At 41.2% G+C, this 27,161-nt stretch overlaps 2 protein-coding genes across 2 annotated transcripts; one reads left to right on the top strand and one right to left on the bottom strand.

Annotated features, from left to right (window-relative positions):
• Positions 1-632: 632 nt before the first annotated feature.
• wnt7ba (wingless-type MMTV integration site family, member 7Ba) lies at positions 633-8,736 on the top strand. Its single transcript, XM_034673370.1, has 4 exons — positions 633-715; positions 1,967-2,193; positions 6,373-6,644; positions 7,527-8,736. Exons 1-4 carry the CDS (start codon positions 633-635, stop codon positions 8,004-8,006), a joined length of 1,062 nt encoding a protein of 353 aa, XP_034529261.1. The 3' UTR covers positions 8,007-8,736.
• A 1,057-nt stretch (positions 8,737-9,793) lies between these two features.
• On the bottom strand, positions 9,794-27,055 carry atxn10 (ataxin 10). The gene is made up of 12 exons (XM_034674166.1): positions 27,035-27,055; positions 24,308-24,489; positions 23,965-24,156; positions 22,352-22,437; positions 22,151-22,247; positions 21,265-21,429; positions 21,038-21,118; positions 19,304-19,460; positions 18,998-19,115; positions 18,487-18,671; positions 13,969-14,032; positions 9,794-11,811 (listed from the first exon to the last, which is right to left on the bottom strand). The coding sequence occupies exons 1-12, from the start codon at positions 27,053-27,055 to the stop codon at positions 11,630-11,632; spliced, it is 1,530 nt and encodes a 509-aa protein (XP_034530057.1). The 3' UTR covers positions 9,794-11,629.
• Between the last annotated feature and the right edge of the window lie 106 nt (positions 27,056-27,161).

The following is a 27,161-nucleotide window of genomic DNA, read 5'->3' as shown; positions in this document are numbered from 1 at the left end:
TGACTCTATTGAGGATAAAACTATGCAGTTCAATAAACCTGTTGATGCTATCCTACAAGCAAGAAATGAATTCAAGCTCAGTTTTGAGCTGCAAGTGAGATAACAAATCCTGAGGATTATACATTGGTCCCAAAACAAGCAGTGCATCAACTGGGGGTCGGAGGTGTGTTATGGGTGGGGATACGGTAAGGTGCGGGGTGCACACTCACCCCGGGGGCTGGTGCACCGGGAGAGGCCACTGCCTCCCACCCTCTCGATGCAACAACACTCTCACTTTAGGAGACGTGAGCGGCGCGTATCGATCATCCGGTATCCCATATGCTCCCACCCCCTCTCTCTCTTACAGTTTTTTTCTCTCCCACCCAGTCCTCTAGCCTATCAGTCCAGGTGGCGGAGCGCACTACGGCCGTGGGATGCAGCCTCTCATCTCCGACGCATGAAGAGCGGAGCTTGGAGCTGCCGAAGCGCGCCACAGCTCCACTGCTGAAGGCAAACAACGGGGAGAAGAGACGGCACTTTTGGACTTCACAAAAAATCAGGATTTAACTCGTCCTATACTTTACTTCTTTTTTTTTTATTCCTAACTTTTCAAACTAAAAGAGAGCAGGACCAGTTGTGTTCAATGCGCAACCATGCTCATCATCTCGTCTCGCAGTGCGCTGCTGTCCGTCTACTACCCGCAGATCTTCCTCATCCTCACCAGCGGTAGCTACCTGTACGTTTACTATCAGTGCACTTGCTTTATTCCAACACAGCTCGGTTTGATCTGCTGGCGAGTGGCTGTGCCTTACGCGCACATTGGCCAATTACGCGCGGACTTTGAAGTTATAGGGCGCACTTTGACAGCAATTGCTATTTGTTGCAGGTGTTTTATTGTGAAGAGAGAATGCGCTTAATATGATCAGTGCAGTTCTGAAGTCAGCTCTGGTTGATGAAGTAAATTGTCATATTTCAACCCTTTCATGTGGCTTCCTATTGCTCTTTTGTGGCACAGAAATTATTGTGGATATGGCAAAATGAAACCTAGAATACCCATTTGACCAAAAATGTTGAGAGCGTGGGTTGGAAGTGCGTGACATGAGTTGTTCAATCATCTTCATTTTATTCCACAAGTCAATCACTCGCTGCCACGGAACATGAGCTGTGGGTTTTGTCCTCAGAACACAAGCAGTAATGTCTTTCTCATTCCAACATCGTGTCATAAATCGAGCAGAGTCCATGAAGACTTGAATGCCTGAAGCCAATATATAATCTACATAATTTTTTCACATGTTCTTCTATGAGCTCAGCTGATGAGATAACCTGCTCTGATGGATTTACACATTACACCAGAACCACTTTGTCACAGGAGCACCTCGTCAGACATGGGAAAGAATTGGAAAGCAGCATATGGAAAAGAGTCATACTGGACTACTTGGAGCTCCGCATATAGGCGCAGGGAAATGTAATGAGCTCTTTCTCATGGCATTAAAAGACCCAGGCCCTCACAAAGAGAATGATTGCTGCACCATGCGTGCCTCGTATTCAGAGCAGGGGAAGGTCCTGACACTTTAAATAGCTGTGGTGGCTCATGTGTTCTGTAACAGACAGAGAAAAAGTTAAATAGAACTGGGTTTAAACACATTTCTATGAGTTAATCTTATTTACTTTCATGTTTCATGCTGCTCCTTTTAAAAGCACATGATGTGATGTTGGTTATTTTTGCAGAGGGTGCTCTAATCTCCTCATATTGTCTTGTTAAGTAATATCTTATTTTAGTTGTATTTAAATGATTTAATCAGGCAAAGGCACTTGAGCTTATGCAAAAGTTGCAGCTTCATATCACTACAAATCTTATCACATTTCCCACAAATCATAGCCAGGTAAAGCTTAAACCTGGCAGAAAGCTCAGCCACAATATGCAATATGCATGTGTATATTTTGGTACATTCTTCTTATTTATTAACCCCTAATTCTCCATGTCCAGGGCGCTGTCCTCCGTGGTGGCTCTAGGTGCTAACATCATCTGCAACAAGATACCAGGACTGGCCCCCCGTCAGAGAGCCCTCTGTCAGAGTCGCCCTGATGCCATCATTGTCATCGGGGAAGGCGCCCAGCTGGGCATCAACGAGTGTCAGTACCAGTTCCGCTACGGCCGCTGGAACTGCTCGGCCCTGGGCGAGAGGACGGTCTTTGGACAAGAGCTGAGAGTAGGTCAGTCTGTTTTGATTTCAGTCATAGAGTTTCCCATAGTACATCAGTCGCAGTAGAGATAGAAGAAAAGAAGAAAAGTACACTCATGTAAGAGGGAGAAAGATGCTTAGAGCACAAGTTTTTGGTGAGATTTCAACTAAATATGCAACAAAAGGCCTCGGCTGGATTTGTCAGATCATTAAAACAAATGTAAACACAAAAAGCAGAAATCTCAGGCCTGAAACTGCACTGTCTGGAGTGTGATCAAGACATTACTTGTCATTCAGTGTTGCTTTATCTTCCCACTTATTCTGTCCAAGCAAACCAAAATGAGACTCTTGTCAGTCGTGTAACTTAGAAGTTGCTGCATAACTGCACTCAGCAGCATGAAGCAGACTTTCAGAAGGGTGGCGAAACTTCAATAAAAGCATTTTTGGAATACCACACACCGAAGCCTTCAAGGATTTTCTGCCTTGTTTAGAAACTTAAAACAAAAAAGCAGCTCAACATCCTCAGAGGAGAATCAATGAGGGTTTAAGTGAGTGACATCACTGACTTACTGTCACACCAAAGCAGATATAAATGCCGTGTGAAGACTCTCTCGTGAAGCGGGCTCTGACGCCGATCCGAGTGCCACCTTCTGAACAATAACCTACATCTGAAACACACACCATCCATCATGCTCTCCCTGGTTTTATTCAACATTCTTCCTTGTTTTATTTCCCACAGAGGCCTGTTTGCTCCTAATGTGAACCTCTTCTATAAATTGTGTTTCAGTCTGAGATGTTTTGTTGCGGTCTTGCTGTGGGTTTGGATCCATGTTTAATCTAGCAGCTCTGGGAGCAATCACTTTCCTCTACACAGGAGACGGGCAGACAGACGTCTGGATCCCTTTATTTCTTTTGTCAGAGGAAATGTCTCTTTTCTCTTGTGGTGTGTAAACGAGTGCAGAGAGACACTTTGGAGCAGTTTTGATCCGTGTGTACTCTTCATTTAAGAAGTTTGACAGAGTAAGAGCTCACTGGAAAACAGGATTGAAACAGAGCGGTATAAAAACTTAATTTAAAGACACATTTAGTTAAGATGGATTATGGATTCCCATGCGAGGGCCTAACCCCCTCTTGGGTCACTAATGTACTATCCTCAACTTCATTTGATTGACCTGCCGAGCCAGTGCACTCATTAGGCGCTGAGAAAGACCAGAGAGATTCAAGCAAACCACTAATTGAAGTCAGCTCCGGCAGCTGGATGGCAACAATGGAGCCCTGCATGCGCTTGCCGTACAATGAAAACAAATCACAGTGCAAAGAGATGGCTGTTTGGCCGTGGCATGCGCCTGATGCCTTGAAAAATGCTCACCATACAATACATCTGAGTGGCTCGTGGATTTCGCCTGATGAGAGAGGACTTCAGACTTTGTTATGAGTTATGGATCGGGGGGGAACCGCAGGCTCGATGGTTTCTGCGAGCGAGTTTGTCAGGTTGGAGAGGAGCCATTAGAATCGCCTCTACCAGAGACGCTGTGCATTAATACTCTGGGCTGCTGAGAAAAAAAAAAAACGAAAGGCCCCACATTATCCTGATTGGAGAGGGAGGGTATCTTGTTACCATTTGTAGTGCCAATGAATTCATTTCCTCCTCCACGCCATAAATAACAACGTGTTTATTTTGAAGATCAAATGGTGACATACAAAAGCTTGGAAACGGGCAGATCTCAGTGAAGTCTGGCCACAGATTATTTCAACATGCTGAACAGTGGTATCATTTGCTATAATAATGTGGACCGCCTACGACGGACACAGAACGACACTCAAGCCGCATGAGAAATTCTATTGATGAAAAACATGAAGGCAGTAAAAGACTCATAAAAAAAAAGCTCCTCTAGTCAGCCAGCAGATGTCACTTGTGTTTGCTTCACTGTAATAATTATTGTGAGAGACTACTGCTGCAGATCTGAGATATGAAACATGGTTTAAAGAAATGAAATGTAACATGTGTTGAGTTTGTATAGATAAATTGTAATTGTCCTCATACTGAGGCTCAAAGACAACTTCTGATTTGCAGCCTTATAATCTCACTTTAACACTTAAAATCAACTAAAGGTCAAAAAAGGTGCTGTAAAAGTATCAGATCCAATAATTCTTTCTTAAATACGCATTAAAAAATTGTTACAGGGGCGCTGGTGGACTAGCGGTCTAAGCGCCCCACATACAGAGGCTACTGTCCTCATTGCAGGGGTCGCCAGTTCGATTCCCGGCCGGTCGACCATTTCCTGCATGTCTTTCCCCCGCTCTCTACTCTCCACATTTCCTGTCTCTCTTCAGCTGTCCAATCAAATGAAGGCAAAAAATAAAGCTTAAAAAAACAAAAAACATGACAATATTTTTTTAATACCTATTGAGCGAGACATCCTACATTTTATTTTTGTTTTTATTTATTCTTTTTCTTGTGTGATCTATTGTGTTTTTAATATCATTTTTTTATTACTAATTGTTTTTATTGATTTCTTTTTTTAGCTTGTACAGCACTTTGACCAACTGCGGTTCTTTTGTAAATGTGCTCTATAAATAAAGTGGACTTGACTAAAGAGTAGTAAGTGGTTGCACGGTTACTAATAAGTCATAAAAAAGCCAACATTAATATACTCGACCAATGGAAAGGGCTCTAAAGTAATACCCACAAGTAGTGGAAATCTTTTCTGACAGGAACAGTGTAACAACTTAGAGTTGCACTGACATTTATTGGAAGACTTTAAATGATTTAACATTATTCTTTTGTACTGAGCCTTCATTGGAGAGGCCAAGGCCACAAGGGTCACCAAGGCCCAAAACATCTGAAGTATATTGTTTTTTTCCTCAGCACTGTGCGTGGCCCCCAATCTACAGTATACTTAGTATTATTGTGCATGTGTTCTGATGGGAGAACTTGGGAGATTGTTAATAACATGGATCAAAAGTTTGGTGATCTCATTAAAATCATGTTTATTTCTATTTAGGTTCTACTAGAAAGTACAAACTCGCCAAAACAAGATGTGTAAGAAGATGTTTGGATTTTTAGGATCAATAAAACAAGTTTGTTCAAATTAAAAATCAGCCAAAGATGAGTTAAACTGAGATCTAGTCTTCTGTGAGTCAGGCTACACAAATACTGGGTGGTTTACTTTCCCATAATGCAGCTCAGCAGCATCTTTCATTTCGTCACCGTATTGAAATAACTGCATAAGTCACTTTTTAAAATTTTTGGGAAAACACAAAAAACCTTACCAAATGCAGAGCATATGATATTTATTAATCATTTCAATCAAAAAGGCCTTGACAGTGGATGACTGTTGACATACATAGAATGTTGTGTGTCAATTAACATTAAAGAATAAAGTGACTTAGGCCAATTTTCGAACATTCTAGTGTGACTTAGGCAACTTTAAACCTGGCTTAAACTGCCCTTTCATTCCATAGTGCAAACTCAAAACTGAAATTACCCTGAGTTAAATTAAACAAATGTCAGGTAAATCAAATTAGTCAGGAGGCAGTCCCTTTCCTCACTTCTCCAGGTCTTCTTTGCTGGGTTTTTATTGAACTTAACCCATTTCCAACATCCAGTTTTGACAACTTTTTGAAACCTGACTCTTAACTGTTCTTTAATTCCATAAAGCAAACTCAAAACGTAAATAACTCTAACTTAAATTGAACAAATGTCAGGTCAATCAAATGCTGAGGAGGCATGTCCCTCTCCTCACTTGTCCAGCTCTTTGCTGGGTTTTTGTACCTATCCCAGTACTATTCAGTTTATCCCCTGAATTTTCATTCTCAGTCATCTTGATTTGCCTAACTATGTGGCAAATTGTCAAAGAAGTGATGACACTCGACGGGTGTATCCTAAAGAATCAAAATAATTGACTTAGGAGAAGAATAAAATAGCCTAAGTCACCCTCTTGACATAGGCCATTGTCCTATAGGGCATAAAGAGCATAATCCTTTCAACTAAGGATTAAGGTGATTTTACCAGAGGTGGCCAGAATCATCAAGAGATGATTTAGGCCAAAAACTCATTTTCATCAAAAAATGACTCAGGCCATTATTTTCATAGGATGACGATTTGAAGATTGGGCCCTCTAAATTCCTAAGAATGAAGTCCGTAAGAATAAAGAATCAAATGCAAAGAATGCATCAAAGTTATTCAGATTCTGCTCTTTCTGTTTAGGCAGCAGGGAAGCAGCATTCACCTATGCCATCACCGCCGCAGGAGTCGCCCATGCAGTGACCACAGCTTGTAGCCAAGGCAACCTCAGCCAGTGTGGCTGCGACCGTGAGAAGCAGGGCTACCACGACCAGGAGGAGGGCTGGAAGTGGGGGGGCTGCTCAGCCGACGTTAAGTACGGCGTGGAGTTCTCACGCCGCTTTGTAGACGCCCGTGAAATCAAGAAAAACGCCCGGCGGCTGATGAACCTGCACAACAACGAGGCAGGGCGAAAGGTGAGGTCAATGATTGATTGATTGATTGATTATTTTGATGACCACACAGCCGAGCTAGTGGAATTTGTTTTCAGTACAGCTGCAGGTTCCAACATTACATAGAAACATAATTGTACATGTAGACGTAACATTTCAAAAAACAATAAATACAAGGGCCATGCCTCATCCTTGGTGTTTAGAGTTCAGAGTTAATAAAGTTGATAACAAGGGGAATAAAACTGTTTTTTAAAACGGGTTGTTTTGGAGGCAATTGTCCTGTAGCGCCTCCTAGAGGGCAGTAGCTGGAAGGCATAGTGTGCAGACTTCATTAAAAAAGTCTGCATCAGGTGAGGAGAGGACAGACTTCTCTTTCTGTGTCAGTAGCAGGACCAGAGTTCATGTTTTTGCACCTCCACACACACACTGAATGTGACCGCGCTACAAGTTGCTTTAATTTTAGGCTTAGTCCAAATCTCCCTGCCTTAAAAAGAAATAAAAAAGGAAATGTATCCACACAAAAAAAGAGAGGGAAATTCAAGCTCCAGCCAAATCGCAACAGTCACCTGTCAATTTTATCATCTGAAAATCTTGGTATTGCATTATAATAGAAATGTGGCTCAAACCACGATGTAATACTACACGTATATGGTTGCACAACAGGTCTGGTCAGTTTTTCGCCATTATGTGGTGGAAGTAAAGGTAAAGTTAATTAGAGACTACAGTTTTGAGGTGAGGGTTCTTTTCCCTCCAGATTCTGACATAAAGTTGGCGCACTGACGAGTGTGCTGAAAGTTTAAGTGTCTGCAGAAAGCCTCGCTTAACAGACGGAGAGATCTGAATTACTGTTTCTAAAGCAGGTCCTGAGAATGAGTGTATTTATCTTCAGCTTCTCTCTATGTTCAGGTCCTTGAGGAGAGGATGAAGCTGGAGTGCAAGTGTCACGGCGTGTCCGGTTCCTGCACCACAAAGACATGCTGGATCACCCTGCCCAAGTTCAGAGAGATCGGCTACCTGCTGAGGGAGCGCTACAGCGATGCAGTTCAAGTGGAGCCTGTCCGGGCCTCGCGTCTCCGCCAACCCTCCTTCCTACGACTCAAAGAGGCCCGGGGCTACCAGAAACCGACGGACACAGACCTGGTGTACCTGGAGCGGTCGCCCAATTACTGTGAAGAGGACACAGCCACGGGGAGCACAGGGACGAGAGGCAGAGTGTGCAACGGCACCTCCACTCTCACGGACAGCTGTAACGTGATGTGCTGCGGAAGGGGTTACAACACACACCACTACACACGCATCTGGCAGTGCAACTGTAAGTTCCACTGGTGCTGTTTTGTCAAGTGCAACACGTGCAGTGAGAAATCAGAAGTTTTTACCTGCAAGTAGGAGAAGATGAAGAAGCCTGAGGAGATAATGAGGAAAAGACAATGGATGAAAGAGAAGAGGAATTTGAAGAAGACTTGGAAGTATTTATTTAACAATTTGCACATTTTTACATCCTGTTTTGGAATTCTTTAAAAGAAAAAGAAACTGATGCAAAGCTAGGAGAATTTAAAAGAAAAAAAAAGAGAGACGTGACTTTCGACTCAAACGTACTTCAGGTGAAAGGATTTGAATTTTCTTTGTCGGCCTGTGGCAAAGTCATATCTGGAAGACGAAATCTTACAAAGATGCAGCTTACAGATGCCACGCCTTGCACGGGGGAAAAAAACAGCAAGAGGAGAAATCTTTATGCTGAAGCGCTTTAGGACTGCCGTGAATCACACACTCCGGATGACGACTGAGAGATGGCAGAGGAAAAAATGAACTGTATGCTCACACTGTATTCTGTTTGAACACTGAAATAAAACAATTTTATTTATGTTAAAGAATCTCTCAACCCCAAAAATCTTGTAGGACGGATATGTGCTTTCGAAGCATTTGACCCCATTTTTGATGATTTCCCCAAGTCCCAGATGTTGAAGTCACATTTTCAAACATTCAACTGCAAGGTCTGCTAATTCCTCCTCATCCATCACAAGGCATCAAAAGCCTGTTACACTACATTTTAGTCTTCTTTTGCACTCTTATAGTCACACTCTTCCTCTTTTTCATGGGATATAGTTAAGTTGGTGTATTGCGTTATTGTGTGCTGTGCTGACATCTCTCTTATGGACTCCCCCCCCACCCACCCACCACCACCACCATTTCCCTCCCCAAGTCCAGACCTTTTGTTATGCCAAGAACCAAAGAGGCAGAAAATACTCCCATACTATTTTAAGCATCCAACTTTTTCGTTTGAACGGCACTTTCCCTCCTGACTGTGTTCACTGTTTTGTTTTCGGAGGGCTCTTGACTTCGGAGAACAGCATGTAAGCCTCATTGGAACTCCATAGAGGTGCAATCAGGTTTCAGATACATCCAACATTCCCATGAGCAGCAGAGATGTGGAATTCCACATTATGGCCTCTTGCTTACACAAGGCCTTCCAGTGTGGTTTAGGCCTGCCTGGGTGGATGGCATGTGCGCTAACCACACAGAAAGGGGGGTACACGAGGATCAAAGGCCTGAAAGCTATTTTTGGACAGCACCCTTAATGTATTCAGAAATGTTTATTTAGGGCTTTATATAACTTACAAACAATTTGAAGAGTATATTTTTATATGAGGAACGTGGCACTTTATGTCATTTAGAAGAAAGTCACTATTTACAAGCGTTTTAATGTCATTGTTTTCAGATTTAAAAAAAGCGTATAAATTATTGGAGTCTCTGTCTTTGATCAAAAAGTTCCTTCATTGTAAATATTCCATGTGTTTCACCACAGTAGCCCAGATTTGTCTATCTCTCAACGTGAGCGTTCACAATTCAACGTAGCCTTTAAAAGCTGAGACAGAAGAAGAAGAAGAAGAAGAAGAAGAAGTTAAAAAAATGTGGAAACTTTTAAAATATTGAAATCAAAAATCACACATTAGGAACCGCCTCGCTCTGGAGCTTTGAACCAATCAAATTTCAGAGTGTAGCTCTTACTTCACATTGTTTGTTTTGTGGCAAATCAAAGTCGACACAACACACGACATGGACAGTTGTACATTCTCCTTTTTTACCAATAAAATTTGAGCATCCTTTTTTTTAAAGTCTGGACTCTTTTTGTCACACTGAGCCTCATTGATCGTCTTGAAATCATTACAAAAAGCTGCTTTGTCACACTCAATACTTTATTAAGCTTAATATAAACATGTTGACTAATGCATTGACCTCAATTAATACAACGTGTTAGTCTCCACCAGAAGGCACAGTTAGATCATCGTACAGTTGGGTGTTAGAAAACGCTGAGATGGGTAACGCAAACTCTCCCGGCCTCGGCTGATGTGGGTCTAACGTGTTAGGAGGTGAACGGGGCGGCAGCAACCGTGCCACCTCATTCAGCCCGGCTGACTCGCACAGCCTCTTTCCTGTTGGGGCTGAATAGCATTGCAGCCAGCCAGCCGAGCGCGAGTAACAGCTGTTTTGTTAGCTGTCTGAAATCCTGGGGACCGGAACCGCATAAGCTCCCCTCACTATGCCGGCGGATTGAGGGGAGAGACCGGCCGATTGTTTCAATACATTTTGTCATTAAAAATCAGAGGCAGAGCAAACAGGGTGTGAGCAGGGTGTGAGCAGGCCTGTAAAGCGCTGCATTGTTGAGGTGTCAGGACTATTCAGCTTATCCAGCAACAGGAGGAGCAGGGAGGGATGTCATTCTGCACACTAATGCTTCTAGTCTGATTCCCTCTCCCTGATTCAGTCACTACATCATCTACACATCCAGAAGTACTATCACTAATCCAAGAATTATTAAAACACACTATTTGCTAAAGCTAAACAGGAACACACTTAAAAACTCAACCTTAAAAAAGTCTATGCAGAGGGTAGAACTCAAATCCAGCTTTCTCAGAGCGATAACCTGCAGTCTATTGAGTAACACATGAAGTCAGTGTCATGAGTTTAAAACCTTATTCATGTATTATGCATGCTGTTAGCCCCTTTGCTTCACGTATCATAGTGTAGTGCAATAAGATAAAAATAGAAGATTAAGACGATACAGATGACATTCATTATGTTGAGTATGTTGTATTGAGTATACTCATTCCTGTTTTGACCTAATGTAAGAAGTGCAGAAGCAAGAGGAGACATTGCAACAACCTCACACTGTATACTGAGCACTGTTTTTATGTTAGAAGACATGCATAGCGTCCTATACTCTTCTTTTAGTATTGCGTTTTCATAGACTTGTCCTCATATTGTATATTTAATAGTTTTACGCCCTTTTTCAGTAGATAATAATTTATTTGAAGCCCCTGAATGTGGATAAACACATTTTTTATTCTCAGTATTTAAGTAGGAAAAAGCAGTGAGGGGTTGATTACATCATGTTTTGGTCACTCTCTGTTTCGTGGATACTGTAGAAGTCACTGTGGGCCTGGGATTAAAAAAACCAGCCCCTGCTGGTAACACCGGTGTCTGTGAAAAGTGAAAAGCCACAGACACTGTGGTGCGCTTTTGTCTTTGGATTAAACCCCAAAGCAGCAGTCTTGCCAAAAGGTACCAGCATGTGCTCGCCTCTCCCAAACTCTTCATTTCCCAGACTCAAGTCAAGACAAAACAATAGCCCCTGCTTGTATACCGAGGGCACCCTGAGGGTCCTTTGTGGCTCAAGAGTACCCTAAGCCCTATCTAGGAAATAGTGCAAGCATTGCTGAGGTAGAAAAGTACGTTATGCATACTTCTCTGATAGAAATATCAAATTCAAAAGGACTTTTTTGCTTAAGACATCGGCAGTATGGCTGTCGGTCGTTACAGACAGGCACAAACGCATGTGGAATAAGTGGACGAGTTATAGACTTAGTATTATTGAAGCTTGTAGCATAACATGAGTACATGTTCACACAAGTGTGCGCATGTACGTTCTCTCTCTAAACAAATACTTCATGAGAACCTGCTTGCGCGTCGAGCACCTCCTCTCTGGGACTGATGCTCCCCTGAGCTCGTCACTAGTCCTTCCTCACAGTTTTGAGCAGCAGGCGTCCGTCTCGCTCCTCCACCTGGAAACCCAACTCCTTGAGAGCAGAGTAGTCAGCGGTGCCTTGGCGCTCCAGGGAGGCGACCAGCTCCTGGTTCTGCAAGTTGTGTTCTAGGAGGTTCCTGGTGGCGAAGATGGCCCACTGGCTGATAACTGAAGGTCACGTGATTAAGGAGAGAAACATGAATATTTCACGTCTGTTGTATTAATGTCACCGGGTTTCTTTCTGGTGTTTAACAGGATCAGCACTGTTTCATTCATTTGTTTCATAAATGAAGAGAACGTCAATGGATAAGGTTACAAATATGCTGTTTTAGAATAAACTGAAATAGTCTGGAGGTGGTTCGGGCATCTAGTAAGGATGCCTCCCGGACGTCTCCCTGGGGAGGTGTTTCGGGCATGTCCGTCTGGGAGGAGGCCACAGGGTAGACCCAGGACACGCTGGTGAGATTATATCTCTCAGCTGGCCTGGGAACGCCTCGAGTCCTCCCAGAGGAGCTCTGGAAGTGGCCGGGAAGAGGAGTGTCTGGGCTTCACTGCTAAGACTGCCGAGACTACTGAGACTACTGCCCCCGCGACCCAGCCTCAGATAAGCGTAGGAAGATGGATGGATGGATGGATGGATGGATGGATGGATGGATGGATGGATGGATGGATGGATGGATGGATGGATGGATGGATGGATGGATGGATGGATGGATGGATGGATGGATGGATGGATGGATGGATGGATGGATGGATGGATGGATGGATAGATGGATAAAATAGTTTAAAAGTTTATAGACTATGGGGCGCTGGTGGCCTAGTGGTCTAATCACCCCACATTTAGAGGCTACAGTCCTCAACGGTCGACGGCCCCCACTCTCTTCTTCCCCCACTCTCTACTCCCCACACTTCCTGTCTCTCTTCAGCTGTCCTGTCATTAAAGGCAAAAATTCCCAAAAACATAACTTTAAAAAAGTTAATAGACTAATCTAGCTACTAATTAGTCCTGCAAGGCATCAATTTCATTGTCTGAATATAAATCCAGATGATCACAATCACCTCAAACAAAAAAACGAATAGTAGACAATAGCATGTGCACGTAGTTCTAAAGCCAGATGCTCAAACTAAAATCTTTTTCATAGCAAAGTGAATGTGTTGAGGTTAACAGATCTTAAAGAGAGGTTAACAGTAGTGCCAAACATGACCGTATCCCGATGTCAAACTCATTAGCGCCGCCTGGTATTTGCTTCAGGTCGCAGAGTCCACATTCAGCTCAGCAAACAAACGAGCTCCGCAGACGGGATATGTTTCATGACATTACGTATTCTAAACTCGACACTCTGAAGTTCCCCGCATGAATTCATTCACTTTTTTTCCTGAACAGAAACAAATCCTGCTACCAATGTGAGTTGGCTGTCAGCCCTAGCACGCAAGTACCTGGCCTCCCCGGCAACCTCTGTACCTCGTGAGAGACTGTTTAGCCTCGCAGGCCACATAGTGCAAAATAAAAGGGCAGCCTTGCTCCCAGAAAATGTGACCAAGCTGGTCTGTCTCAACGACTGGCTGAAGAAGAAGAAATACCTCAAGTTGAGGGCTTTTCTCAGCAATTTTTAGGTGAGATTAAAAAAGAGATTATTTAGATAAATTAATTACAGATCATAATTAATTAATCTCTCAATTGTTTTAATCTCTTAACAGCACTAGTCCTGACTTTGGTTAGCTAACACCAACAGACAGCAGGATGCTCGGTTTGGGCTTGAGATGGGAATCGTTCAAGAACTGGAGTTTTGTGATGCAGGGAAGTCAGAGCACATCATGTGACCACTCCATCTGCACACAGCCTGAACTTACTCTGAAGGGTCGGCCACTTTTAAAAATGTATTTGGGGACTTTGTATTGACTTGTGGAGCACTGAGAAGTGTTTCTGATAACATAACAAAACCTAAGAACCACATATAAAAATGCAAACTGAAATAAAAGCATCCCTGTGGCTAAAATAATAACCATAGAGACGTCAACATGTCCACTTTCTGATGTCTGTGTATTTGACCTGCTTTAAGGGAAGCTGTATTAAAATGTGGGGAAAGGTTGGTGAACATTTCAAGAAGTTAAAGCTGAGCAACTGGCAAATCCTGCGGAAATCAATGCTTAAATCAATACTTATTTTTGGTTACAAACCCACCAGCTTTCCTGCGTAAACACGCCAAATTCAATTCAATCAGATACACATTGACTTATGAGCATAAATACAGCTCTGATAGACTTGAAATATTTCAAATAAACACGGATGTGTGAGGAGTCCAGACCATAAAAACAAAAGGATACACGGGTTGTTGCTGTCGATGTTGCAGTTGTCCAATATGAGGGGGATGCCTTCGAGTTCTCTTACCTAAGGAGAGAAGTTCAGAATGATGTAGAAGAAAGGAGAAAGAACAACGTTACTCACTTTCCATCCTCAGTGAAGATCAAGCAGAGAAAGAGTTACGCTCTGAAACACTGGAGAAGATTTAATGGTTTTGTCGAGCAGTGCGGTGTAGCAAGACAGCAAAAACAGTTTCATTTAAAAGTAAGACACATCCAAGCTTCATGTCCTTGTCCTTTAGAGACCCCCATGTCCATGCTAAAGCAGCAGTGTGGTTTCAGACCGTCAGGACGCATTGCTCTGTTCTGTATCATGTGCTGCATTCTATAGGCGTAATTGTTTTTTGTTTTGTTTTGTTTGAATGTTTCGCTCGCTGTTGCCCTCCTCTTGCCGTTGTGGTTTCCCTCCCGAGCTGAACGACAGCAGCTCTGAAACAATACAAAGTGCTGATTTTCAGAAAATGAAAATTCACTTTAAGACGTCAAAGAAACAAGTTCAGTTGCCCAAAGTTGCTTATACGTCCAAACCTATGAGGAGATGAATAACGAGCGGCTGGACCTTGACTTATGCCTGGTACATACAGTTCAGCACTTTGCACATGCACACATCTGAAATTACAATCTCTCCCAAAGGTGAACAGAATGACATTCGGTTTACTGGAAGAGATCTCAGTGAAAACAGATATGGGGTGATTTCTGACCACCGACAGACCACAGATCAGCATCCATAAATATTACAGAGAGGCCAACTGAGGGTGGCCATCCCACAGGCATTCCACAAATCTGTTTCTATTAAGTAGGACTGAGTCTGTAACGTGTCGCAGAAAGAGGCCAACTCCTCCCCATCCGCTTTATTATCTATCTGTGCTTTCTCTTAATAGAGAGACGCTGACAGATGGCAAAGGAGGGACGCTGATAAAAATCTCTACAGCGAGGAGGGAGGGAGCGTTTCACATTTCAATGCAAAACTAAGTTGTTGTGTTGAAAGAGCTCTGTAAGCTTCCAGTCTCATCGCACAATGCTTCATTAGCGATCACAAGTTGGTGCAGTCCTGAGAGGATCAGTTGGTTCGTCAAAGGAACCTGCACTCTATAAAATGGTCTAGAGATAGGGCTGTGAAAGTACAAGCAGGGGGGCCTCCTAAACCTCCTCTTGACCTATGACCTCATTGTGTTAGTCTGATTGAGGGTGCTTGGTAAGTCTTAAGAACCCCTGATTCCCTTTAGGATCTGAGAGGATACAAAGGATAAACAAAGAATGAATAACAGCTATTCATCCTTCTCACTGTTCACTCACATCTTGTGTCTGAGAACCATTATATTGCTCTTATGCTCATTTTGTACATTGTTTTTAATCACTTTATTCCTAAGCTTTCATAAGGTTGTCATGAATAAGTAAAGGCAATAGGCATCTTTAAGGATTTTGGAATGTGCTTCTAGAATGTGCTTCACAACATTTAGTTAAGCAGTGCAATTAAAGCTGCAAAAACTGACATTTCAGTAGGTGTTTGCCAAAAAAACATAAACAAAGCAGTTTATGTTTGTATGGCAAAAAAAACCTGAGTTAGATAATAGTGATTTTCTTGTTTCCAAGCCTGCACAGGAAACCAGACTTTGACTTCAGGCTAAGCCCAGTGCATATAAAAAGCATATTAACATCAAATACTACCACATGGTGTTAGGGTGAAACATATGCATGATTACATAACATATATTATCCAATCCAAGGTTTCACATTAAGTGTTCTGCTTATCACTCTGTACTAGATGTACACTGCCAGTCAAAAGTTTGGAAACACCTTCTCATTCAAGGGTTTGTATTTATTTTAGTTATTTGAAACACTGTAGATTCATACTGAAGACATCCAAAGTATTAAAGAACATAAATGGAATTATTTAATTCACAAAAAGTCTTAAATAAAGCAGAATATGTTTTATATTTTAGATTCTGTAAAGTAGCTCACTTTTTCCTTCATGACAGCTTTGCACACTCTTGGTATTCTCTCAGTCTGCTTCATGAAGTGGTCTCCTGGAATGGTTTCTAATTAACATGAGCCATGTCAAGAGTTCATTTGTGGAATGACTTGCCTTCTTAATGTGTTTGAGACCATTAGTTGTGTTGTTCAGAGGTAGGGTTAGTACACAATGGATAGCCCTGTTTGACTACTGTTGAAATTCATATTATGGCAAAACCAGATTATTTCATAGTTTGGATATCTTCAGTATTAAGTGGTGAAGATATCAAAATTTCAGGAGCAGGGCCACACCTCAACCGCGCCTCTTCCCTTTTTCCCATAAATTCAAACCTGACCATTTCCTCCTTTCTCGCTCTGGTTTCCGCATGTTTTTGGTGTGGTCCTTGCTAGTGAATGTACAATGTTGAAAATTATTATAATAAATAAAAACCATCGAAAGGGAAGGTGTTTCCAAACTTTTGACTGGAAGTGTACATGTGATGTATTTTCCTTGATCGTTCTTTGGAAATGTTAACAATCATTTATTGATTAATCATTAAAAAACGTGATGTTTTCCATGTCAAAAACAAAGCCAAATGCGTTTTTCCTCTGAATCAAATTTTCCTTCACGACACAATGTATATAACTGACAGTATTGAATAGCGACGTATCGTACTGAGGTGACGTTAAACACGCTGAATATCAACATGTGGAGCAGGCTCATATTCTCCGCGGACACACGGTCATACAAGTGAAGGCTCAGACTACAACAAGAGAATTGAACAGAGACATATTTTAAACTCACAGTGTCCAGTTTTCTGTCTACTCGTTCTTATTGAGAAAAATAAGCATGTGTACGTGGTCTAATCAGTCTGGCAGCGGAGAAAAAAAAGTGCTCGTGGAGACCTGTCACTCAGCCGCAGCCCCAGCTGAGCATCTCCGCTGTGCGCAACACCTTTAGTCCGCTGATTCACATCCAAACATGCTTTAAAGGTGACATATCATGCAAAATGGACTTTTTAATGGTTCTCTACCTGAAATATGTGTCCCTGGCATGTCTACAAACCCCCCGAGAATTAAAAAAATCCATTCTGCCCCTGTTCTGATTTCTCCACCTTTCTGTAAATGTGTGTGAAACGAGCCGTTTCAGACTTCCGTGTTTTTGTTACGTAACAACAATATCCGGTCTGTCACGGAGTCAGAGCTCAGAGCTTGTTCAGCCCATAGACTGTATAAAATACAACTCAACTCCTCCTCTGTTTTTCATTCCCTGCACACGTGTGCTAACAAGGAGCTTAGGAGGGAGGCATGCTAGTTGTAGGCTGTATTTATAAATACAAAGGTCGGTTTTACTCCCCACGTCTGCAGATTTGAAGATCTAGTAGATGATTTTTATTTTTATGGAAAAGTGCTAGCGCTAATTAGCATAGCCACATAGCTACATGTTCGTAGCTGTAGCTGTGTACCAAGACACACGTCGACATACTGACAAATAAAACAACAAGAAACACAGAATCTGTGACCAATCCTTCAGAACGGTCCTGCTGCCTTTCTGGCAGAGGTCGGTTTTACTCCCCACGTCTGCAGATTTGAAGATCTAGTGGATGATTTTTATTTATCATGGATAAGTGCTAGCGCTAGTTAGCATAGCCACATAGCTACATGTTCGTAGCTGTGTACCAAGACACACGTCGACATACTGATAAATAAAACAACAAGAAACACTAAATCTGTGACCAATCCTTCAGAAAGGTCCTGCTGCAGGCGCCTCTCCGTCAGGATCAGATTCTGGATCAGATTCAGAGGGTTGAAGTAACGTGATCTCTGAGCAGCCGTGTATATTCAGCCAACATGTAAACATTAGATCAACGTGCCGGAGAGCCAAGGCACATCCACTTCATGAGGGGGCGTGGTCAGAGAGAAAACAGAGTGTTCTGATGAGGACTGAAGAAGAGGGCTTTTCAGGCATGCCAAAATCTGATTTCAAAGTGTTTTTTTGAGCATAAACTTTAAAGACATGTTTTGGGGACCTCTTAGACCAATATATATTGATGAAAAAAGCGTGATATGTTACCTTTAAACTTAAAACACCTCCCTGATAGCAGAACGAAATATGAGACCACATGATGTTTGTTCCATGTGATATAAAATTAAAACACAAAAATGTGTTTGAGTAAGTTCTTATCAATCAATTAACCGATAGTCGATTAATTGTGAACATCCCTACTCTGTACCTGTTTGAATTGGCATAAACAAACTGCCAATTCGCCCATTGGGTTCAAATTCTGGAGCTAGTGTGAAATCTGTCGATCTCAGTCGTAGCCTGAATGATTGTCTGATTACAGCTATTGTTTAGTTCAATTCAATTCAATTCAGAAACGTTATTTATCCCTGGGGGGGGGGCTCTAAAGGACAGAGAGAAGTAATGTAAGAACAAAATGTTGATTTTAAGTCAGCGTTAGCACAATCTGCACCACCACTAAAGGCGATAATGCACGTATCACGTATTCCTATGTATTCATTCCAAACCTTGTTCTGGTTGTTGACGTTGCTGTGACAGAGGTTTCCTATCAGTCTGATGAGGTGGGCCTTGAAGCTAATGACAGGTGACTGAGAGGAAGACTCTACATCGCCGCTGAAGGAGGAGAAGTTCTGAGCAGGGCTGAAGATATTCTTACTTGCCTTCCCGATAGCATGAACCTGCTTCAGGAGCTCTGAGAAGGAGATATCAAGAGTGAGCACGCACAGGAGGAGATTTCTACAGAAGATAGATTTTTTTCTGACATTTTGTCCGAGAGTAGGCTGTATGTATGCCACTTCTGCTGTGTTTTTATTGCATGTCAATGTAGGCCATGCACAAAGGAATTATTATTTGTGTTCTGTGCACAATCTGCTGGGGGATCTGGATCAGTCATAACACCACATGAAGGATTCGATGTGGTTTAAAGATGACATATTTGCTGAAAAAGCAAAATCTGACCCCCAAACTCCAGTTTGTGAGCCTTTCAAAGCGGTTAAACAAGTATGTATTCTACTTTACCGACGGTAGTTACTAGTAGATCAGGGTGATCCTGTAGGAACATGAACTGCTTGAGGTCTGAGGTCATCTCACATAGCACGTCCAAAAGACTGATCACTGTCAGCGCCTCCTGCAGGACCTGAAGAGAAGTGCAAGCAACTGGTGTGATCACATGGAGAGGACTTGATGAAAAACTAAAGCCTCACTTTAAGGAGGAACTAACACAATGCCAAAAACAGTGTCACAGGCCGCTGCTAAACAAATCCTCAGTCTTCATAAGGGCCTGAGGTAGAAAAAAAAAAAAGAGTAGGGTTGATTTATGCTTACCTCCTCACTGGAAGCAGAGCCGGTTGCGAGTGTCAGCACAGCTCCACAACCTTCCTGGAAGGAACTAGCTAAGAAACCGGCCACACTGGGAGGGATGCCGAACTCCTCTGAGTCCTCCTCTTGCAGCTGGGCAAATATCAGCTCTAATAAGGTAACTCTAGAAAACACACACACACATATACACACACACACACACAGTTCTCGGTCATCTATGATGGATCTCGATCTTCATTATAGATAGTTTTGAATTCTCTGGGTGCTACAGTTCAGTTCAGATCAATCAACATGAACTGCCTTTCCTCAAACTTTTGTTTCAATACATCTATCAATAACTGCAAATCCCATACCACTCCTGTTACACACGGTGTCCCCCAAGGATCGGTGCTTGGTCCCCTCCTGTTCATCCTCTACATGCTCCCCCTCGGCCCCATCATACGCTGAAATGGACTACACATCCACTGCTCCGGCGACGGTACTCAGTTCTCTCAGTTCTCTCAGATCTCCACAAAAAAAACACTCCTGCCGTTCTTTCCACCCTCATAAACCGCCTCACTAACATAAAAAAACTGGATGAACAGCAACTTCCTCAAATGTAACTGCAAAAAATCTGAAATCATTCTCATTGGCCCCAAATCCCTCCTCCCCTCCACCCAGAATGTCTCACTGAGCATTGATAATCACAGAGTCACATCAACCCCACTAGTCCGTAACCTTGGTATCATCCTCGACCCCACTCTCTACTTCCCACCACACAGGGCGTAAAATTAACACTTGCCAAGCGCCAATGGCAGGTAAAAAAACGAGTTTGGTGTGTAAAACAAAAACACACACCTGCCATTGGCCGATAGAAAATTTTGTTTTGCATGTGAGGTTTTGTTTTCATACTTTCGTCCATTTCTGCCGACTGTCAGGCCATTTTAACCCTCGCAGCACACTGTACTTGTGTTGTGATTTGGTAAATCGGGAATGGCTGGCTCACTCAGTCAATGTAAAAGGTTGCACTTTTGAATATTTCTAATACATGATGATGCAGCAGTCACCTTGAAATGAAGTATAACCTATTAAAATAGCAATAATCTAATTGTATCTGTACATAACTGTATTCTCTAAGTGATGCTTAAGTTGTATTTGCATAAGAAAAACATTTGGTAATTATTTTAAATCAAATAAGGCATGATTTTTTTATTTGGCCGTTAAAAATTTTTTTTTTTGCCGGTACATTTTTTTAAGTCACTAGCCAATGGCAGATGAGGTAAAAAGTGAATTCTACGCCCTGCCACCACATATCAGAAACATAACCAAAACATCCTTCTCCACCTCTGCAACATTGAACAATTAAGATCCACCCTCTCCTCTTCCTCTGCAGCAGAAACACTCATCCTTCCCACTTCTGACCTCCAAAAACTACCACATGTTCAGATCTCAGCTGCCCGGCTGCTCACCCACTCACGCTCCAGAACACATCACACCTATCCTGCAGTACCTCCACTGGCTCCCCCATACAGCACCGAATCCACTTTCAGATCCTGCTCATAACCAACAGAATCCTCAATAATAACCTCGCCCCCTCATACCTGACCGACCTCCTCAAACGCTACCCCAGATCATCGGATGCCATCCTCCTGAGCCTCATCACCAAGACCAACCATCGCACATTGGGGATCAGAACGTTTGCCATCGGCGCCCTAACCCTCTGGAGTCCTCAGTTCTTATTATTATTAAACTTAAAAGTACCTTTCATGGTTTGACATCCCTGAGTACATGCCCTCCACCAGAGCTGAAGACTTGAGGAAATGTTGAGTAGCAATAAGGACCCTGTAAAAGAATTAAAACAGGATTCAAATTTTGCATACAGGAACCAGAATATAGTTGGTAACTCCTTCAAATGATACACACACGTTCAACTCTACAGACATGCAAACCAATCATTTCTCTTCACATAAAGACAGACAGTGTCTTACGTCCAGTCCAGGTCTGGTTGCGTCCTACAGAGCTCCATCACCCTGAGTGCCAACTGGACATTCTGTGGATTGGACATTTCTTCCACCTTGCTTTCATCCAGACACGTGTGGAGCACCATGGAGGCATAGTTCACTGTCTTCTCATCATCAGTGTTGAGCAGCTGCCTGTGTGCGAATGTTTGGGTTTGACTTAACGTGGGGACAAATTCTTAAAACACACAGGTCTGTAAAAAAGCTCTCACATGTAAACACTTATACAAGATAAGTTTTAGAGTTAGAAAAATGAGTGACGCTGTCTCAATACATTAGGTGTTATTGGGAAAGAGGCACAAGAAGTCCAACTAATCCAGAATGCTGCAGCCAGACTCATAACCAGGTCCAGCAGGAGAGAACACATCACACCCATTTTAAAATCGCTCCACTGGCTCCAAGTCCATTTTAGAATTGATTTTAAAATGATGATGTTGACATTTAAAGCTCGCAGGGGGTCAGCTCCAGACTAAATTGCTGACCTCTTGACTCCCTACGAGCCATCATGTAACCTCAGATCCTCCGGTAGGTCTTTACTAACTATTCCACACTCAAACCAAAAAACAAAAAGTGATCAGGCGTTTTCTGTCCGGGCCCCAAAGCTGTGGGATGACCTGCCCAAGGAAATCTGGGAAGCTAACACACAGTCGTCTTTTAAGTCTCTTTTAAAAACCCGCTTTTTATTGATTTTATGGTTTATTGCTTTGATCCTTGTTTTATTACTACTGCTGGATAATGATATGTTCTTAATTACTGCCTACTGCTTTTTAAATTGTTTGTAAAGTGCTAAGTTATTATTATTATCATTATTATATGCATTCATTTTTTTATTTCAACTGTTGTATACAAAACTTACAAGAGAAGATCTGGGTAGCTGAGGCTCCAAATTTCATCTTTACAGGTTTGGTTTCCCACTGCCAAGTTACCAAGGAACTGGATCCCACAACGAAGAGCTGAGACACAAAGGAAGGGTCAAAAGTAGTATCAGTATCGAACAGGCCACATTAAAAATAACTACATTTTTAAAGCAGGATCAAAAGCCCTGTTTTAAACTTACGTTCAAATACTCCATCGCTGCTCTCAAAGTTTTTGGTCTGAAGGAAACTCAGGAGTTTAAGGGACACATTGATGAAACCAAGCTCCCTATGGGGAAAAATGTATTCATTCATATTTAGTTGTTTCCATGCTCATCTCTTCAGTCAAAGACAGTGAACATAAACATAAATACAAACTTTACAGTATAACCTAATTTAAAAGCATTGTAATCGTACCTAAAACATCAAATAAGGCTGTGTGAAATAACAGGCTGATTCATACGGTGGCCCTGAAGGACAAAATTAATTTACAAAACATGAAACACTTTTACAAAGTTGGAGACAAATTTACATTTTGGAAAACATTTTTACATTTTGGAAAACATTTTTACATTTTATAAAACAAAATTACATCAGCAAAACACTTTTACCAAGAACAAAACAATTTTACATTTAAGAAAACAATTTTACAAAAGATGAAACACTTTTCCCATTTCTGAAACAAATTAACATTTCATTTTACGGAAAGGGAATGTACCAAATACCGGAAGTGATCGAGTCAGGGGTCATTTAGTTTGTTTTGATGGAGAGAAACCAAATGGAGATGGACATGGTTTACATATAAGGACATCCTCGGGTCTCAGAGAGAGGTGTCAGACCTCAGATGAAACGGCCTCAGACCACATAGCCTCAGGCTAAAAGGAGTCAGACTTAACGGTAAAAGTGTTCCATCTTTTGTAAAATTGTCTCGAACTTTGCAGAAGTGTTTCATCTTCTGTAAAAGTGTTTCATCTATTGTAAAAGTGTTTCATCTTTTGTAAAAGTGTTTACATTTTTGTAAAAGTGTTTCATCTTTTGTAAAAGTGTTTCATCTTTTGTAAAAGTGTTTCATCTTTTGTAAAAGTGTTTACATTTTTGTAAAAGTGTTTCATCTTTTGTAAAAGTGTTTCATCTTTTGTAAAAGTGTTTCATCTTTTGTAAAAGTGTTTACATTTTTGTAAAAGTGTTTCAATTTTTGTAAAAGTGTTTCATCTTTTGTAAAAGTGTTTCAATTTTTGCAAAAGTGTTTCATCTTTTGTAAAAGTGTTTACATTTTTGTAAAAGTGTTTACATTTTTGTAAAAGTGTTTCATCTTTTGTAAAAGTGTTTACATTTTTGTAAAAGTGTTTCAATTTTTTGTAAGTGTTTCATCTTTTGTAAAAGTGTTTCAGTTTTTGTAAAAGTGTTTCATCTTTTGTAAAAGTGTTTACATTTTTGTAAAAGTGTTTCAATTTTTGTAAAAGTGTTTCATCTTTTGTAAAAGTGTTTCATCTTTTGTAAAAGTGTTTCCTTAAATGTAAATTTGTTTTGGCTTTGGTAAAAGTGTTTTGCTGATGTAATTTTGTTTTATAAAATGTAAAAATGTTTTCCAAAATGTAAATATGTCTCCGACTTAGTAAAAGTGTTTCATCTTTTGTAAATTTGTTTTGTCCTTGAGGGCCTCAGCAGATTCAACTGTGCATTCATTTCTGAAAACAAAGAGTTCAACTGTATTTTCTCATGTATACTCCCATTGATAGGTCTTTATATCTGGACACAGTCTCTTTCTTACATGTCTAACGCTGACTTATATGCCCAGGACTGGATCTGGACTGACCTGATAAGACTTTGGTTGCGAGTGCTCTGAACACAGGCGTTCCTCTGAGCTCTGAAGCACTCAGCTATCAACTGAAGCAGTAGACTGACAGACTCCAGATCCTGATCCTCACTGCTGGCAGTCTGCAGCTCATCATACAGTCGGGACAACACCTTGAAAGTGCTGGAGAATGCTTCCTCCTTTACTGCATCCCTGTGAACAGAAAGTTGGGTCTTAAATAATTGTATATATGATGGTTATATTTCACAGTGCGTAGTCATCAACTGAACTGCATGCTAGCCAAACCGTCAAGCTAACATCCTCCGTTTCTGCGTGAACCTCCGTAAATAACTTTCTACCGTACCTGTAGTCCTTGTCCCGTAACGAAGACGTAAATGTTTTCAAAACCTGCAAGTGTTCATGGCAGTGTTTCTCATTCAAAGTGCCAGCGATGGACGCTGTGAGGTCCAAGTTGCTGTTCGTGGTAGCTGCCATGTTTGTCATCTTCAATACCCGGATGTCCCATCCGGATAATTTGCTCGTACGCTATTGGTCCCAGAAAGGAAAGGGGGCGGAGTCACAGCATGTGCTGCTGTTTTCACAGTTGTCATGAACCAATTTCTTCTCTTGACAACTGTGAAAACCTTCTTGACTTATATCTATAAATGGTTGAAAGTAAAAAATGAATCCATTCTAATTTCATTTTCACAAATGGCAGAACTTTTGGTTTGATTTAAAAAAATAAAAGTGATGAAATCTGCTGTAACATAATCCTGTGCCACTCAAAATTCTTTATTCATAAAAACAGGACTATGAAATCTCCCCCAAATTTGTTGTTTTTCTAAATGAATTCCAAATATACCTACAGTCATTAATAAATTAATAAAATGATTCCCTCACCTTACTCAACTTATTTTATTATTTATTTTCTATATATGTATAGTTTTCTCATTTACCTTAATTTAACAATTGAAGCTGTATTGTTTCTGTCTTCAATGATTCTTTATGTATGATGCTCCTACTGAATGCACCCATTGTTTGTTATGTACATCTAAAATAAAGTTGAAAAAAAAAAAAGTTGTCATGAACCAGTGAGGGGGAGAAAGGAAAAAAAGTTGCATATTAGTTTTCAGGGTTTACGGGGGAGAGAAATTTGACATTTAAGGGATGCAAAGCTAACATAAATGTCTGCTTGCTTTCCTTATGTTTTGCAAATATTTTGTTATAATTCAATATAAATTAATTAAACAACCTGGTATAACCAACCAGCAAAATAAGATATACCATGTTGCCTTTAACTTTTACTGAGAACTTTGACTTCAGTTTCATATACTGCTAAGAGTACTTGTTTGTTTGCTTTTATTCAGCAAAATAAAAAGAAACCACATTTTTGATGAGGACCCTGTGATGATTCTGTTGGTTTTGTTGTAGGGTTTTTGCTTTTCTTCTCCTTCTGCCCCTCCCTTTTCTGTTTTTCCTTCTCCTGCAGGTATGTGAGTGGCAGGGGGTGTGGCTTGCTTCTTCAGCAGCAGACGAGGCACACCTGGCTCCACTTGACTAATCATCCTGTCTATAAAAGCCTGATCGTTCACTCCTCTGTCCTCTAGTGATTCTTTCTGTGGACTATTGAGATTTGCTTTGGGGTGTATTCTTGTGCTCAGGAAGTTCTCCATTCTTACCTGTGTTCTTCTTGTGCTTAGGTACTCCGGTGTGCCTCACTGCTTCAACTGAACCTTGCCTGTGTTCCCTGCTTTGACATCAGGATCCTCTTTCCTGGCCAGCCAGCTCCCTGCCTTCACTGCCTGTTTTGTTTTTTTGAGCATTAAATGGCAACTCTGACTCACTTCAATCATTCAAAACCACCTCAAAACCAACCTGTTCAAAAAAAGCATACAACACATGACCTCTAACCCTGCCCCACCTCTGTCCTTATTTTGTTTTATTTACCTGTTTTACTTTTACTTTATTTTATATAAAGCAACTGAGTATTCAGAAAAGCGCTATATAAATCCTACAAATTATTATTATTATTATTATTATTATTTCTACATTGTTACCTGCTTCAGCCTGCCTTGGGGTTTTCTTGGAACTGAAACCTAACAGAACCCTTTGTATACCTATACAAATACCTTGTTTTACATGTCAACTCATACGTTTGCTTTTCGTCCATCACTGCTTTACACTAGACCCTATCAGTCATAAATGTTACGCAGTTCATTTAAGACTATGAGATCAGCTGCATGTCATCCTTATAGCATTTTAATAAGCTTTGCAAAAAAGCACATTTCAGATCTAACAATCGAATGTATCACCCTGTGAATGTTTTCAGAAACAGCAGTGTGCAGTTTATTGCCTCATCTGACCCCGACACAGTGGCAGTAGTGAGAGATAAAGAATTACAACAAAGAAATAGTCTGTGTTCCTGATGATGCTGTATGCTTTTGTTGGTCATTTAGGGTTTTGATTGATGATTTAAGTAGAATTCATAACCAGTTAGAACTTCTCACAGAGGGTTTAGATGAAGCTCACTGATGCTATAGCTTGTTTATCTAACATGAGTAACAGATGAGGTGTTAGAGAGTGTTAATTGAGCATATGCACATCAGAAATGTGTTATTAAATCAGGCCCACCCCAAACATGTACACATAAATACCCACAATACTACATCCAAAAATCTTTCACATAGAAATTTTGCACAGGCTGAGCTCACATCTGAAATCCATTTACCCAAAACAACTTTTAAGGTCTGACGATTAATTTTATTTGAACCAGGAGAAATTGAGGATCAACTGTTGCAGCTGTAACAACAAGGCCTCAACACAAGCTCTGGGGATTTTCATGTAAAGTGGCAAATTTAAGATTACACTACTTTCCTCTGTATGGTTGTCCCCTGTGTTTTCACTGGCCAGGCGTAGCACAGCAGTGGTGAGAGGCAGATTTGATGTGGAAGAGGGTTGATTGTGGATGGTAAAAAGTATCCACCTCAAGCAATTTGTCAGCTTAAAGACGAGGCATTCGCGCAACCAAACATTCCCAGTATAGGAATCCCATTACTCATTCTTTGAGTGGAATAACTGGAAATATACTCACAAACTGGAAGTGGTAGGGCATGACTGGGAATCTGAAGTGTTGAGTTACAGGAAAGACGTGAAATTCTATCAGAATTTTGTTATTCTGGAAACCCCATTTCAGTTTACTAGACGACAGCTGGTTTAGT

Source organism: Notolabrus celidotus, chromosome 21 (assembly GCF_009762535.1).
Source record: "Notolabrus celidotus isolate fNotCel1 chromosome 21, fNotCel1.pri, whole genome shotgun sequence".
Classification (NCBI taxonomy): Eukaryota; Metazoa; Chordata; class Actinopteri; order Labriformes; family Labridae; genus Notolabrus; species Notolabrus celidotus.
Note: the sequence above shows the minus strand (reverse complement) of the source record. Positions and strands in the feature narration are given on the sequence as shown.